A 17,089-nucleotide genomic window follows, 5' to 3' on the forward strand; every position below is an offset into this window, starting at 1 on the left:
GGGTGCCCTCCCAACCACTGGCTGCATGGCACAGTCCTTCCAGAAACACACTGGAAGAAAACCAGAGTTAAGTGGAGATGTGAGCAGAGAGGTCAGCAGCAGCTGCTGTTTCTAACAAGTACTGCCTCCTGCCATCACTTCCATCTGCAAGTGCTTAAACCATGCAGACCACAAGCATGCACACCCACAGGACTTCAAAAACAATGAAGGTGGAAGGAATTTCCAGTGCCCTCAGTTAGACACAGGCCTCCTTCAAGCACTGGGTGCATCTTCCTTCTTCCATCCAAAATGTAACCAAGGGAGTACCTTGGCCAGTACAGATGGGATTCATCCCTGGCCAGTTCAGCTGCTGGGAACTTAGACATTAGGACTAAACAATGTTTTTAACCTTCCTCTAAACCCAGGAGGGAGAGGCAGGTCTCTCCAGATTCATTTTTACCTATTTTAGAGAATCATTATTAGGATGAGAAGAACCCAGTTCTAGAGGTGAGAATTCCTTTCCAGTGATGAGCTGAGTATGCTTTTGAGATGGACAGCCCTCACTGATAGGAACACCCATTTTGCTGCTTCAGAGAGGAAGATTTGTCAGATGGTTAAGATCAGGTCCAAACAGTCACAAACAAACTGCCTGCATTCACACCTTGGGTGTGTGGTTTCTACCACAGTTACTCCACAACAGCAAGCCACCAAGAAGCTGAGAGTCCCTGCTCCTCTCAGCATTTCCTTACATAGAATCATAGAATCATAGAATCAGTCAGGGTTGGAAGGGACCACAAGCATCATCTAGTTCCAACCCCCCTGCCATGGGCAGGGACACCTCACACTACTCAGGCTGGCCAGAGCCTCATCCAGCCTGGCCTTAAACACCTCCAGGGATGGGGCCTCAACCACCTCCCTGGACAACCCATTCCAGGCTCTCACCACTCTCATGGGGAAGAACTTCTTCCTCACTTCTCAGCCTGAATCTCCCCACTTCCAGCTTTATTCCATTCCCACTAGTTCCTCGCCAGCTTTCTTGTAGGCCCCCTTCAGATATTCACATCTTCCACAGAATCATCACAGAATCAACCAGGTTGGAAGAGACCTCCAAGATCATCAAGTCCAACTGAAAACCCACGGAAAAACAGAACCACGGAATGCCAGGGGCTGGAAGGGACCTCGAGAGGGAAGGGACTCAGTCCAACCCCACTGGCAGAGCAGGATCCCCTACACCAGGTCACACAGGAACTCATCCAGGCAGGTCTTGAATACCTCCACAAAGGGAGACTCCACAACCCACCTTGGGCAAAGAAAAAACCCAAACCAACCAACCCCACCTGTTCTGTGAGAAAGGAAGGCTTGTAGGCTCCATCAGTGGACTTGTTGCCGGTGCCCCTCATGGACTTCATGTGCGAGACGGCCATGCGCAGGATGGTCAGCTTGTCGGGCTTGCGGGCCAGGGCGCTGCAGGTGGGCACCATGTCGGACAGCTCGGTGATGTACTGCGTCATCTTGTTCCGCCTGCGCCGCTCTATCTCGCTGTGGTTCTCCCTGAGCAGGTGCAACAAACACCAGATCAACACAGAAAGCAGAGAGCGTCAGTGCCAGGATTCCAGCCCCAGGCAACGAGTCCCGAACTCTCCACGCCTGCTTGGCTCCTTTTCCAGCCCAGGAGAGCAGAGCTCTTCGCAAAGCTCAGCACCGCTATCCTAAGACAGGAAAGCCAGGCCACAGAAGGATAAATATCATTTGCCCACAGCTGTGAAAAGAACTCACATCTCAACCTACTGCCTTGAGGCCTGAATCTCTCAGCCAGTTTAACCTCCTTTGGTTTAAGGATGGAAATTGAAGTAGAACTATGTGAGGAACTGACAGCTGCAGTTCATCAGATGCTCACGTTTGGTGTGATGCATTGCAGGATTGAGTCCTTGCTCCAGGGCTTTTCAGAGGAAACCTCTCACTGACACCTGGACTGCAGTAAGAGTCAGCACTGACTTACAAAAACCCCACTCAGTAAACACTGATCTCCAGTCCTGTGATGCTTTGTAGAACATCCTGCATCCCTGGAGGGAGCTACTACATGCCAGCAGGGTCAGCCTGCAAGGACTGAGACCAGATATGGTGTGACAGTACATACAAAAAACCCAAAACAACCAGTAAATAAATAAAATTAGTACAAAAGACAGCAAATAAACACCCAGCTTCTCAGACAGATTGGAATTTATGTTTCAGAACAATCCAGCACAGCAGAGAAATAACAATGACAGTGCTTGATGCTGCCCCACCTTGGGCTGAGCTCCAACCTTCTCATGCTTTATAGCCAACACGTGTCTGAGGTGGCAAATCTGAGTAGCCTCAAAATGCACAGCCACCAAAATCTCTCAGAACTGCAGATCTGGGAGTTCAGTTTTGCCATGCATTAAGGAATGACAGCAATACATACATCTGCAATGGTCCAAATGGACCTAGGCCCACTGCAGCACCTAGCCAACACTTCTATTTCCCATACTGTACCTGTCAGGTGGCAGCTAAATACCAGTACACGACAGGTAGGTGATGCTTCAGATGTCAGAGCAGCATCTTCCACTGATTTCAGTGAGCTGTGCATGGCACTGCCTTGTGGGATCGCTGGCTGATCCAACAAGATGTGAAAGGTGATCCCTTGGAGAGTTCCCCAGCACTGACTGGTATGACAACACAACATTAAAAGCAACTGCAACATGCCTGGGAGCTGGCTGGTATGAAGACTGATCATAAAAGCAGAAGCTAGGCTGGGCACTAGGCTGGGCACACTTTTGGGCTGCTTTCAGTAATGGAGCCTTTTCTCAAAATGCAGGAAAGAATCCAAGGTGTAGTATGCAGCTCCCTGAAACAGAGGGAAGCCTGGGCTTGCCCTGCTTTCCAGCATGCATCCTGCCCCTGCACACAGAGGTGTTACATGTGTGAGGCACAGGCTCCACAAACACCACTTGTCAGGGCCACATGCTGAGCTCCTATTGCTGCTGGCCCCTGTGCTTCCTACCTGACAGGCTGGAAATCCAGCTAGGGGTGGCTGCAGTGACTGCCCCATGGTCACTCAATCAGTCTGTTGAAGGGAGATTGTCTTGGGAACCAAATCTTGGGGTAGATACCTCTCCAAGGGGATTGTTCAGAATTATCTTCATTTTCCTTTTTGCACCCAATAGTGATTTATTTACATTTCATTACTTTCTGTTCAAGATCTGTGAGACATTTTAAAGGCACAGCCTAAAACTACCACACTTGGTTAAGGTCACCATCTCCTCAGCTATGTGTTACAGCATACCAGTGAAGCTTCCATTTCCCACAGCAGCCAAGCAGCCTCTGTGTGGTCTGCCTGTGGCAGCTGGGCTGTGCACACACACACACACACACAGGAGCAGAGCAGCTGGTGTGACAGTGCACGTGGACACCACAGCACATCTGTACATAGCAGCACACACAGGCAGACATGGACAGGGGGAAGAGAAATGCACTTTTACATGATGAAAGCTTGCTCTGAGTCCAGTGTTTGCACAGAACTGGTGATCAAGGCAGAGACAAAGAACACAAGCTATCCCATATATTTGAGTTCTAAACACAGGATGTTGTCTGCAACTAAAGGATTTTAAAACTTTAGAATAAAACTGAAAGCAACCATTATAAAGAGTAAACACAGAGATTGCAAAACTTCCTGAGAAGAAAGAGAAGAAGATCCAGGAGTCCATTTCATTCTGATCACTATTACCATCCTGTAGCTTTTTAGCAGTGATCAGCTGGCCAGGAACATGCTGAAGCAAACAAAGTCTTGAAATTTTCCTGAAACTAGCTCAAATATAAACCCTTATAAGAGAGGCTGTGCTCCTCCTCCAGAAGTGTCTGCCCAGGACCCCCAGCATTCATCACCATGTACACAGAATGATATCCTAAGTCTGTAACTCCTGACATTTTTATATGGAACTTTTAGAGGGACATTCCATTTTGGGAGACTGTGGGAGCTGATCCAAACACACGTGGGGTCAAGGGTCAGCATTTCGGATTTCCACCATTTTTGGATCAGCCTCCTGACTTTTGATCAGCCAGCATGGCATCACAGAAGATTAAAAAAAAATGAGGTCAAACCGTATTTGCTTCTCCTTTTTCCTACCTGGCCATCCTTTCCGTGTCAGCAGTACTGTGACCATCATTCCACCTAGAAACAAACCAGCCAGCTCTCTAAGCTAAGGTTCAGGTGCTGGTGTTTGTGGACACGACCATCCCTCTCTTTTGTCTCAGCAGCAGAGCTCTACAGAACACGCCTACCTTGCAAACTTTTCCTTATCACCAGAGATTTGATCACCATCATACCTAGAAACAAAAGACAGCAAATAAGTCCACGAGGGTTCCGTGGGGCGGGGGGAAGAGTCCACACACAGCAGAAAGCAGAGAGGTTCACGACTGCAAACTCTTACAAATAACAGCAAGGGGAACGAGGGCATGAGAACAGCAAAGCAAAGCGAAGCAAAGGTAGATCCTGATGACATTTGCAAGCCATGCCCATCCAAAAGCTTCGTTTGTGTATTTGAACAGGCTGGAGACAAGTTTCAGAGGGTTTCTGCAGACACTCGGACACACACTCACTGCCTGGAAAACTGAACGACCAGCACCACTACAGAAACACCACCCAGCCCATGAAATATTCATTGCTGAGCTGCAAGTGGAGGAGCTGGATCTTTTCCAGGCTGCAACCGCAACCCTTTCCACTCAGCAGAGGGCACTGATGGTCTGCAGATAAGACAGGAGGGCAGGGATAGGCTGAGCACAGGGCATTATGTAAGGATGCCTCCAGAGAACAGCTCTGGGAGGTACAGACACTGCACTGTCTGCTGGGAAGCCTGGCAAAAGTTTACTGCTGGGTAAATAGAAATGAAATTAAATTGGCTTAAAGGCCCTGGAAGTAAACAGCTGCCTCAGTCCTACCCAAACAGCAGAAGTTAGATGCCCAAACAGGTATCTGTGGTGTATTGGCAACAGCTCCATGAAGGAAATCCAGATCAGTGGGAATTTTGCCCTGTAGGATTAAAGCTTCACTGGTTCTGATGCTCTGTGCCAGAGAGGCAGCAATGAGACATTTAACTAAAAAAAGAAAAAGGCTGCTCCTCCTTTCCCTTTCCTAAAAACACAGAGAGACAGAGAGCTGCTAAGAGTCCAGCAGAGGCTACAAGGATGACTGGGGGACTGGAACATCTCTGCTGTGAAGAGAGACTGAGAGCCCTGGGGCTGTTTAGTCTGGAGAAGAGAAGGCTGAGAGGGGATCTGACCAATGTCCATAAATGTCTGAGGGGTGGGTGTCAGGATGAAGGTGCCAGGCTGGTTTTGGTGCCCAGTGACAGGACAAGGGACAATGGGTACAAGCTGGAACACAGGAGGTTCCATCTCAACATGAAGAGACACTTCTGTATGGTGACGGTGACAGAGCCCTGGAGCAGGCTGCCCAGAGAGGTTGTGGAGTCTCCTTCCTTCCTCATTAAGACTTAAACACTGCAGACAAAGCTTAAGCAAGACTTGGCCTCTATGTCTTTCTTCTTCAGCACCCTCAAAAATTGAGCTGAATATGCCTCTTTCTTCTACTTGACTCTGCCCAGAGAGCAGACCGGGCCCCCAAAATTTTAAGCAAAAAGACAGATTCAACAGGAAATGGCCACATGCTGTTATGGGAGAAGTGCATGCATATGCCTCCATGTGACAGTGAAATGCCATGCAGATACCTGAGCTGGCCTGGAAGCCCCTGAGAAGCAAGGTGTGTTGTGTTAGCTCACATGGAGTACCATACTAACACCACTACCTCCTGTGCTCCCACTAGCTTGGGGCTCACCTACTCATCCTTCTCTGGTTGGATGGGCTGAAGATGTTTAGTGCCTCCAGCTACTGCTTTCTCCCTTCCAGTCACCCAGCTGATGCTTCTTCAGGCACTTCAGTCAAAGCCAGCTGGGTTAGCTTCAACATTTAAACAGCAGTTCTCTGATAACCAAATAATTTTGACTGAGACAACCTAGGAATCAGTCATGAGAGCAGTCTGGAGAAGGGAAAAGTCCTAAAAGGAGGGCACAGCTAGAAGTGAATATCTGACCCTGGCTTTCTGCACTGTTCTGTACTCTCTAAAAGCAGAACAAGCTGGGTCTTTACAGCATTTAAGATTTAAATATCAGATTTTGATCTGACATCTCAAATCAGCTGAGCATAAGCACAGCATGCCTCTCAAAAGAAGGAACTGCTGACTCTCCCCACCATCAGACTCTGAAAGGCTGAGGCAGGGGTGGAGACAGACCAATGGACCAGTGCAGATGCACCAGCGTGCCTGAAGTCCCTGACCTTCACCCAGGCACAAAGCAGGCTGCATTCATCACAAATCAGCTCTGAGCATGAGGGACTAGCCCTCAGATCATGGAGTTTAACACCAGAGCCTGGAATATCCTCTTGGCAAAGCACATCAGCTGAACAGGGGTGCTGCTGGTGCTACCCAGCAGGCTGTGGTATGGTGTCAGGACACATCTTCAGCACACTTTTATCTTTCAGACTGACCAGGAAGACCTTGTTAAAAGCCTGTGGTGACAGCTGTCTTTGAACATGGCTGCTGCTACAGAGCTGTAGCTGCAATTTGGATAATCAGCAGTTATCTGGAGGCCTCAAAATATCTACCCCTTGCCTGCAGCTGCTTGGCTTCTAATGAGAAAATGCAAAGTGTGACCAGGAAAAAAAGGAAAAGTGAAAAAAATGGCAGTGATGCTTTAATGTTTGCTTTTATTTCTAGCCTAGAAAATTCCACATTAATTAACATTTATTTTGGCAATTTGGACTCTTCAGTTACACCTAATAGTACAGAACGAGCTTTCATCTTAAAAAAACAATCCACACCTCTAGGACCTTGACACATTGTCTCAACAAGCAGCTAACATCTGAAATAAATTAAAAATAAAGTTCATTTCCAGTGGCAGAAAGACAACTTCAGCAACGTCCAGCCATCTACAGCAGTTGAAATAATAAACTACAAATCACAAATCTTCTCCTCTGACAGAACTCCAGTGAGTTGATGACACAGGTACTTGCCAGCTCTGTGAGCCAGTAACTACATCAGACAGACTCCTGCCAGGAGGAAGCTGATAAAAAACAGTTAACTAGAATTTAGGTCAAGCTGTTGGCAAGTTCTTCAGTCATGCTCATCTTGACTTTAAAACATCAGTAGTGAGACAGTTGTCGTCTTTCTCCACTGAAAGAAGCCAGGGATTTCCCCAGCCCTTTGTAAATGCTCACCTTGAAAATTTGCTGGGTCCCTCCCCATCTTCATCATCAAAGTCCATCCTGCAAAAAGCAAGAGTTCCAAATCAGCAATCACAACACTGCCAATGAACATTCAAGGCAGTGGCAGTTTGATTTCTGGTTTGCCTGGAGGTGTTAAAAAACTGCGGATTCCATTCTTGCTCATACCCTCTAGGCCACCCCCCTCCAAGTAGCTCATCAGCTGCCAGGAATAGGAAGAACACAAAGAGTTTTTAAAAATAAAGTAAAAAATAAAAATATTTAAAAAAAAAATCCTCATTCTTCTCCCCAGAAATCTGCAGCTCCAATTAACAAACCAAAGGAACTAGCCAACAGTTGTTGGGGGATGATCAGAAGCAGCACCTCTTAGAGAAGATTGCACAAACCAGGGGGACTCTTATGTTAGAGCTGAAATCAAGGCTAGAGAAAACAATGCTCCAAAGCTGTACACACAGCAAACACCAGGCTCCAGTCTAAACAGAGCATGCTAGAGGTAGAGTGGAATAAAGCCCCAGCCTCCCTGCCAAGAGGATTAGTTATGTCACCACTACTGACTGTAACTGTGGTTAAGTTCTTCACTTTTACCCTGCACTAGCAGCCTGCTGCAGTGTGGGTGGGCTGAAATTCCCCTCTAACTGAAATTCCCCCACTAACAATAACCAGGCTAACTCAGTCTGGAAGCAAATGAAGTTGTATTTACAGGCAAAACTACAATCTATGGTGAAATGCATGTCCAGAGAAGGGCAACGAGGCTGGTGAGAGGCCTTGAGCACAAGCCCTATGAGGAGAGGCTGAGGGAGCTGGGGGTGTTCAGCCTGGAGAAGAGGAGGCTCAGGGGAGACCTCATTGCTGTCTACAACTACCTGAAGGGAGGTTGTAGCCAGGAGGGGGTTGGTCTCTTCTCCCAGGCAACCAGCACCAGAACAAGAGGACACAGTCTCAAGCTGTGCCAGGGGAGGTTAGGCTCAAGGTGAGAGTTCTTCATGGAGAGAGTTGTTAGACATTGGAATGTGCTGCCCAGGGAGGTGGTGGAGTCACCATCCCTGGAGGTGTTCAAGAGGGGATTGGACGTGGCACTTGGTGCCATGGTTTAGATAGTCATGAGGTTTAGGGTGACAGGTTGGACTCGATCTTTGAGGTCTCTTCCAGCCTTCTTGATTCTATGATTCTATGATTAGGTACAAATATACACTCCTCACAACATTTGCAAATATGTACAATCAACAGAAAAACACAACCAAGCTCCCTGGCACCAGAGGGGCCCTGCTTCTTCCCCCCCCCCCCCCCTTCCCAGAGCTGGCATTCAAAGGGGAAGAAAGCCAAGAAGCAGAGAGGATGTTAAAACTTGGCTTGTCAAGGTCAGTGTGCAGGTGGGGGTGTGTTATCTCCCAAAGCCAGAGAAACACCAGACAGAAAGACAGAGAGAGATTGCCCATACTTTGAGTTCTGACTCTCAAACATTTCTATTCCTCCAAAGGGAGTGTTTTTGAATAATCATTATTTGGCTTTCTTACACCCAGTTGTGATTTATTTACATTCTTTCACTTTTCTGCTCGAACTTTGTGAGAAGGAATTACAGGTATAGCCTTAAAACCATCACACAGCCCTTCCATCAGCCACTCTGCAGATGGCAGCTACTCTGTGGCACTCCTGTGGGCAGTGCTAAAGTGGGCTGTGTGCCTGCTGTGCACCTGGCTTACCTGGGTTATGTTCCACATCATCTTCTCAAGCCAGTGGAAGAGATGAGCTCTTCCTTGGGCCAGAGCCCAGCCCTTCAGTCAGGCTCCTCCAGGGAGCCACAAAAAGCAGGAAGCTCTTTCTTCACTCCTAACACTGAAAGGCTGGGAAGGTTCACTTCTATATGAGCCACCAGAAGGAGCTTCCTGTATGTCAACACTTCCAAAATGCAACAGCAAATGTCCCTCTGCCTCGTCTTTGCTCATAAACACATTTCCTAATTTCATCTTTACTGTGTAAAAGGAAAAAAGAAAAACCAAACCCTTTCAAACCCCAAAATAAACCCCTACCTCTCAGGTACAGAATCATTGATTCCAGTGTCCTGCCAGAATCACTACATCTGCTTTACAAGGTGGAGTGAAAGGCAGGACATCACTATTGTAACCTTCTTCAGAACACAGAACTAACATTCCAGCAAATTCCTCACCCCTTGGCAGATCAGATCTGTGCTTACATAGAGTACACTGCACATGAACAAAACAGCAGAAGCAGCCTCCATGGAGACAGATGACATCATCTGAGAAGTTTCAGAAAGAGGATCTTTTATCTTCATTTAAAATTCTCATTAAAAGGAGACTTTAAAAAAGAGCTGCTCTCTGCTCTTCTGTTTTGAAGAGACAGCATAAATCTTGTTTGCTTTTCACACTGCTGATGCATGAGGTCCTTATTGAAATGTTCTCCTCCAAAGATGTGTGGGTACCATAGAGAATGTGACAAAAGCAGCTGTTATAATTATTTATTTTTAATTAGAAACGTTTTCATACCAAAAAAAAAAAAATGTTGCATACCAGCAAAGGTGGTCCTGCACAAATTAAAAAAAAAACAAACAAACAACACTGACCTGAGAGATGAGAAAGGATTTGAAAATTGCAACAAGATGCTGAGGTGAAATTCCCACTAAGTGTCAGAAGGTGGCTTGCCATGATTTTACAGCACAGGAAGGGGACAGGCAGCAATGGTCAGGAGCAGCTGAGAGGCAGGTGGGGTCTGTACCACATCTTTGTGTTCAGTTACAACCTCCAAGGGGTACAAGAGGGGAGGGAGGCTGCTGGGCTGAGGTCTCTTCCCCCTCAGTATCTCACAGTTCTGGGTCAGAGAAAAGCCCAGACTACAAGCTGAACTGAATTACATCCATGCACCTGCAAACCAGCCACCCAAAACCCCACCAACCCTCCCTCCCTAAGTACAGATAACCTAGCAAGGTGAAAAAGCCCCACACAGCCTCTGATACAGCTAAGCCTGAAGAAAACCCACATTAAATCAAACCCCAGCAATGGCATTAACCTAAGGCAGTCACTGACCACTGCAGTGCATTCCCTTATCTGTCACCTTTTCCCCCCTCCCCCCCCCATAAATGTTGGGTATAATTTATGGAAAGGAAAAATATTTTTCCAAGCTGTCAACGAAGCTGAATGCCTGCACCACAGAAACACCTTCTGGATAGCCAATGAGTTGAAGCTGATCTACATTCAGGTCCACACACCAATTATTCTGCCAGCTTGCCTCAGCAATTATGAGAAAAGAAACAATTTTCAGAGATAACTGAAGCCAGAAAAGATGACTGTGTTTCACCAGCTACCCTCCTTTATGTTTGACACAAAGCAGTCATTTCTGAAATGCCCTAGGATTTAGGTGTTACAAAGATGTATCACCAGGACGGGAATGAAAGGAACGAGTGTTAGTTGCAACTTTGTTCAAAGAGAAGCCAGGAGGAATTAGACACAGCAGGCATTCTTTCCTTCCAGTTCTGAATGCACACACCCTGGGAAAAAAACCATAAAATGCACCCTCAGCTGAGGCTTGCAGAAGGGCTCTTAGTTCAGAGCTAACAGGGCACAGATGAAACAGCTGAGTGTAACAGCAAATCCATACTGCATCAGCACCTTAAATATTTAGAACAATTTGGATTTTAGGTTCCTCCCACCCTCCCCTTGCTCTACTTTCCTCACAAATAGATGATGACAGTTAAAATGCAACAGTTCAAGCACAGCTTTCGATTCATAGTCAGTATTTAATGTCATCAGAAGATCTCAGTGCCAGCAGCATCAAGCCTTGGTAACAGGGATTGGCAACCTGGCATTGGCAATTGACAGAGTTTGGAATGAAGAAAGAGATCAGCTGCTCCTGCAGCTCCAGAGTACAAACACTTCTGTATGCTGAGCAGTCCTGGAGGGACAGCCACGCTTTGTTTTCTCTGCTGAGTGCAGGTTTTTACACAGAGCAGTTTCAAAACAAACCCCAGGCCTGTCAGAGCTCACGAGCGTCTCAGAACCAGTGTCACAGCTCAGCACAGGAAGCACGCTCAGTAGCTACATCTCCAAACTGTCCTGTCCAAAGGAACATCCATCAGAACAACCATCCTGAACCTTCACAACACACCAGCTTAGCTCCATACCCAAGGCAAGGTCCACCTTCTCCCTTGTTAATTCGTTTCAGGACTGAGACTCCAGCACTGTTGCTGGAGCAGACCCCTAAAACTGGTAACACACCTTGGTGACCAATCCCTACGGCTGCTCTCCCAAGAAAGGTTTTCTCCTTAAGGGCTCCTAGGTGAAGAATCTGCTCATGCTGTCAATCCCATTAAGCCCCACCACTGCCATATTTAGAGCTAAATGTAAGATTGTAGTCATGAGGTCTTGGGTGACAGGTTGGACTTTGATGATGCTTGAGGTCTTTTCCAACCTTATTGGTTCTGTGATTCTGTGATTAATCAGCTGCTTCTGCTGACACACTCTCAGATCAGACATCTCTGAGAAAGCATCACCCAAAGACTGTTGTTTGTGATCAACCTTTGCTCCAAACAGGGGGGGTGATCACAGTATCACAGCATATCAGAGGTTGGAAGGGACCTCCAGAGATTCATCAGCTCCAACCCACCCTGCCAGAGCAGGGTCACTTAGGGTAGTCTGTACAGGAATGCATCCAGGTGGGGTTGGAAAGTCTCCAGAGAAGCAGACTCCACAACCCCCTTGGGCAGCCTGTTCCAGTGCTCTGTCACCCTCATTGTAAAGAAGTTTCTCCTCATGTTGAGGTGAAATCTTCTATGTTCAAATTTGAACCCACTGTTCAGTGATAATACTATACAGTCCTTTCCTGCCCTTCTGAAGCTCTTGCGACACTCATCTTCTAACAGAGGGTTAAGTATGAGCTGCCACAGCGCAGCCTGATGTGGAAAAGCTATCCCTACACCATGCCAAACTCCGAGGCTGGATAAAACAGATTTTTCCTCTTTAGATGAGCCCTGAAGCTAGAGCAAAACGCTTCCCCCAAAGGCAGACTATGCTGCATTCGCAGTGAGAGCATGGCCTCTGAAAAGTGCCTGCTTGTGCTGTTTCTGTACCAGGACTGTAAGGAAAACATCTGTAACAGAAAACCTCTGTTTGAGAGATTCCAAACTTCAGGTGAAGCTGGGGAAGCCTGCATGTGCAAGTAAGAACACACATCACTACCTTTATTCACACAACAAATTCTTTTGAGGTTAACAGCTGCAGGCAGTGAGCACTCATTACGTGTACAACAGCCACGGGATCCAGGCTCTGCTTCTGGATGTTTTGCCACACCTGGAAGTCTTTTGAAGCACAAGAAAGAACAAAACCCTTATCAGCAGTTTGATCTTGCAGGAAGAGCAGGGAGACTGAGGAGAAAACCAGAACATCAGTGTGGAGTTCACATACACAACTATTACATCATAAACACACACAGACAAGGAACATCCTCAGTTTTTCAGTACCATTTCCAGTTTCAGAGCTGACAAAAAGAGAAGAGGCTTACCCCGAGCGGCGCTTTCCTCCTCTGGAGGGCATGGATCCTGCCATTCGCACTTGTCCGCTTGCCATGGGTGCCACCGGCAAGGCCACCGAGCCAGGAATATCTGATGCCATTTCTGTAATGCAGAGTTAGGGAAAGGGGGGGAAGAAATCCTTTAATCCATAGCCTTCAAGGAAAAACCTGTGATGCCAACAACAGAGAAAGGCCTTTCCCAAACCAAGCAGGGAACACGTTTGGGTTTATTCCTGAGGACAAGTGAAGCTCTCCTAGCAAAGAGCAGCAGGCTCCCAGCTCCCTCACAAGAAGCCCAGTTCTGCCAATAGCCAGCACAGTACCACAGTGTATCAGAGGCTGTAAGGGACCTCCAGAGATCATCAGGTCCAACCCCCTTGCCAGAGCAGGATCACTTAGGGTAGTCCACACAGGAATGCATCCAGGTGGGATTGGAAAGTCTCCAGAGAAGGAGACTCCACAACCCCCCTGGGCAGCCTGTTTCAGGGCTCTGTCACACTCACTGGAAAGAAGTTTCTCCTCATGCTGAGGTGAAATCTTCTATGTTCAAGTTTGAACCCATTGTTCCTTGTCTTATCACTGTGAACCACCCAAAAGAGCCTGGCCCCCTCCACTTGACACCCACCCCTCAGATATTTACACACATTGATGAGATCCCCTCTCAGTCTTCTCTTCTCCAGACTGAATAGCCCCAGGACTCAGCCTCTCTTCATAGGGGAGATGCTCAAGTCCCCTAATCATCCTCGGGGCTCTCCATTGGATTCTCTCCAGCAGAGGGTAGTGGAACACTGCAACAGGTTGCCCAGGGAGGTAGTTGAGGTCCCAGCCCTGGAGATATTAAGGTCAGGCTGGACAAGGCTCTGAGAAACCTGCTCTAGTGGAAGATGCCCCTGCAGAGTGCAGGGGGTTGGACTGAATGACCTTTAGAGGTCCCTTCCAACCCAAACCATTCTATGACCAGACTGAACTTAAAGGAAGCCTTGAGAAGCTCTGCTGTTTCTGTTTGGGGCCTTGCAGAGCAGAACCCAGCATGAAATCCAGGCTGATAAATCATTCCCCCTGCCAGTCCTCTGGGCATAGCCACAGGTAAATGTGATCATCAAACCTCAAAACTTCGCTCTGAGGATCAGCAAGAGCACAACCTTATGCAACAGTTTTCAGATTGCTGCTGGCAAGTACTTTTTACAACCTGTTAATAACAGCTCATTACCCTTCAAAAGAGAAAAGTGGGATATGATGTTTTATCCCTTTTTCTTCTATCCCATGGATTAAGCATGTTTTGCCTCTGTGCAACTCTTGTCAACTATGCAAGCAATTAAAACTCCTTTTTTTTTTTTTTTAATGCAGATATACTTTCCTCACTCTGGAGGTAAAAAACCTACAGTCACAACATGTAATTATCTCTACAGAAAATGCATCCTGCTTCCAACTTCCTTTTTTTTCCCCCCAAAGACTTGGCAGAGTCTGTGGAGCTACAGCAAATTATATTTACTAATGGAAAGCAAATCTGTTAAAAAGATCCTGCTATTCCCCCCCACCCCCAACAGAGAAATATAAAAATCGCTTCAATTATGGAAAGAGGAATCCATGTTTTGCACCGTGTCTGGAGAACACTTCAGCTCTGCCACACTTTACATAAACCCATTATGCAACATGATGCCTTTCAAGCAATAACATTTTATCTGCTCACTGGTTTCCCTAATTTCTTCAAGTACATTTACTTTTATTAACTCTTTTTTTTTTTTTCAACTAAAAAGCAACAGAGCAATCCAGTATTTTTCAATGAAGTGTGCAAGGACAAACAATGAGACCTCTGCCTACACTGCCACAAGGAAGTCCTGCTGGGTCTAAAGCTGCTGCTAGGTGGAAACCCTGAATTAATGCCTGTTGGCTAATTTCCATGCAAACCAAAGCATGAGTAGCCAAACAACTGCTCAATCACTAGTTCCAGAACAAGCACTTTCAAGGCTTTAATTGCCGTCCTTCATCTGGACCATTCCAGCTCACATTTCAGAGATGGAACCAAAGGTCATATTGAAATGCTCTGCTCACTCATTTATTAAAGCAGGTGATCAAACTAATAAATCCCCCTGGAAACTGGCCCAGTCCCTCAGCAGCACAGCTCAGCATAGATCATCACATGTTGTGGTGGTTTGTTTTTTTTTTTTTTCAAGTAGTAATTGTAAAACAATTTCAGATCAGCTCTGAGCAGTGTTTTAAGAGTAAAACCAATACTACATTTGTAACCCTGGTAAGACATTCTTGTAGGCTCCTTTTCCTTCACCTAAAGCAAAGATGATGGAAAGCCAGGCTAAGGGTTGAACTGATCTGCTCTCACAAGTCTAAGAGCCAAAGGTAGCTATTTAAGGTAACTTCACAGATCACTAAAAGGGAAACAAAGCACCATCCCTGCACTGCTATCCATCCCATGCTTAGAGGTGCATCCAAAGCAGGTTGAGTAAACCTCTCTCTGTAGGTTCCTTGCTCTAGACAGTTTTGATCTGATGTCCAGTTTAGCTGGCTGTGGCTGGACAGAATGATTTTGGTTTCTGCTCTCAGTTCAGCCTTTAACATAAAAAAAGGCATGAGAGGCAAGGGTAGCTAGCAAGTTTCAGGCAGTAATGAAAACCAAAAACTGTGTTATTTTGTATAAAACATGAAAAACTCCAAAGGTTAATGAATCTTACTGTGAGGGTGGTGAGACACTGGAACAGGTTGTCTAGAGAAGCTGTAAATGTCTCATCCCTGAAGAATTTAAGGCCACACACAATTTAAGGCTTTGAGCAAGCTGGGCTAGTGGAAGGTGTCCCTGCCCATGGCAGGGGTGGGAGGGTGGAACTGGATAATCTTTAAGGTCCCTTACAACCCAAACCATTCTATGAATACCCAAACCACAGGCTCAGATATACCAGTGCCCAAAAGCACCTGAAAGAAAACCTTCTGCAACAAACAGATCCTCTTTCTTTCAGCTTATTAGCCGAGGAGGTGCTGTGTAGGTATCTTGAATCTCTAGAATGGGTGTTGGATGTTTACCAAAGCTGGGTGGTTGGGCAGAAATATAAGCTCTGGATTGTGGCTGTCAAAGCTACTCACAAACAGAGCAGCTCCCCTGCTGCAGGCAGCAAGAGTCTCTGGGGAGACAAAGAAATGGATCTGAGCTGCTTCTCAAACTACCTCCATCTCTAGCATCTGCAAGCATCTAACAGAGTCACATCTTTGGTGGTACTTCTACACTTACAAAAAAAGGACTGATCAGAAAAGCAGGAACATCTCAAAAAAATGAGGACCAGCCTGGGAAGGCAGAGCCAGGAGAAAAAAAATCTGATGGATCAACAGCTTCTCTGACTAGGCACCTGGGTCTGTGTGTGCTTCTGGAAGAAAATGAGAGCCAGGTAAAAAACAAAAACAAAAACACCCAGAGACTCGAATCTCAGACAGAAACATTGTGGTAGAGAGGTACTCCAGGGAGCCTATTGTTATTTAAAAATAAACCAACACCATACATAAAACAAGTAGTGTCCATCTGATACTGGCATAAGGAACAATAAAAAGCAAAACAAAACAAAAGCAAACAAACAAAACCCAAAAAGCCCCAAAAAACCCAAAAGCAAAACCAACTAAAACCAAACTGAGAAGGGCAGCCTGCAATTGTGCCCTTACAGCAAGGTCAGGGCAGCCCTTTCAAAGCCAGCAGAGCTGTTCTGTTGTGGCATAAACTGGTAGGAAAGCCCAGCACTGCAGGAGGAGATATCAAGTTGGTCCTAGATGTATTTAATAAATCCATCAATAATGACAAAAAAGGCATGCTGGGTCAACAATCTGAGTTTGCAGGCTCCTCTGAAGCCATGTCCAGACACATGTTAACACTGATGTTCACGCAAGTGTTTCAGCAGCAATGAACATCAGGAATCAAGCTGTTCCCTTCCCCAGACTGCACCCTCTGAGAGGGGACTGCCCTTCTGCCAACAGAAATAAAGCAAGCACTACTTACTTCATTGAAAATTAAAACACAAGCCTAAGGGTACAGTGTGCAGAAAGTAAAACAAAGGCAGGCTGACTGCTCAGGAAAATGATCTAGAGCCACCAAGCCAATGTAAAAAAAAAAAAAAAAAAAAAAAAAGGGGGGGGGGATTTCAAAGAGGTTCCTTAGTGTCAAAGAGAAATCACACTTCTGCTGAAAAAACACCTGCAGTATTTAATTCCCAGGTTGGCCAGTCCCCTAGAGACCTGCCAAGGAGCACAGCAATGCTATCACAATAAAAACAGCACTCACAAGCTTCAGGGGATGTCCTTCCATTCA

General features: G+C 46.4%; 1 protein-coding gene across 1 annotated transcript in view; it reads right to left on the minus strand.

Annotated features, from left to right (window-relative positions):
* ARNT2 (aryl hydrocarbon receptor nuclear translocator 2) overlaps positions 1 to 12,890 on the minus strand; it is a 76,724-nt gene extending 63,834 nt beyond the window's left edge. The window contains exons 1-3 of the mRNA XM_054387784.1: positions 12,781 to 12,890; positions 7,267 to 7,314; positions 1,317 to 1,530 (exon numbers count right to left, since the gene is read on the minus strand). Of these exons, the coding sequence (XP_054243759.1) occupies positions 1,317 to 1,530; positions 7,267 to 7,314; positions 12,781 to 12,890 (372 nt within the window). The remainder of the gene's footprint in view (positions 1 to 1,316; positions 1,531 to 7,266; positions 7,315 to 12,780) is intronic.
* Positions 12,891 to 17,089: the final 4,199 nt, after the last annotated feature.

This window comes from Indicator indicator, chromosome 16 (assembly GCF_027791375.1).
Source record: "Indicator indicator isolate 239-I01 chromosome 16, UM_Iind_1.1, whole genome shotgun sequence".
In the NCBI taxonomy this organism is placed as follows: Eukaryota; Metazoa; Chordata; class Aves; order Piciformes; family Indicatoridae; genus Indicator; species Indicator indicator.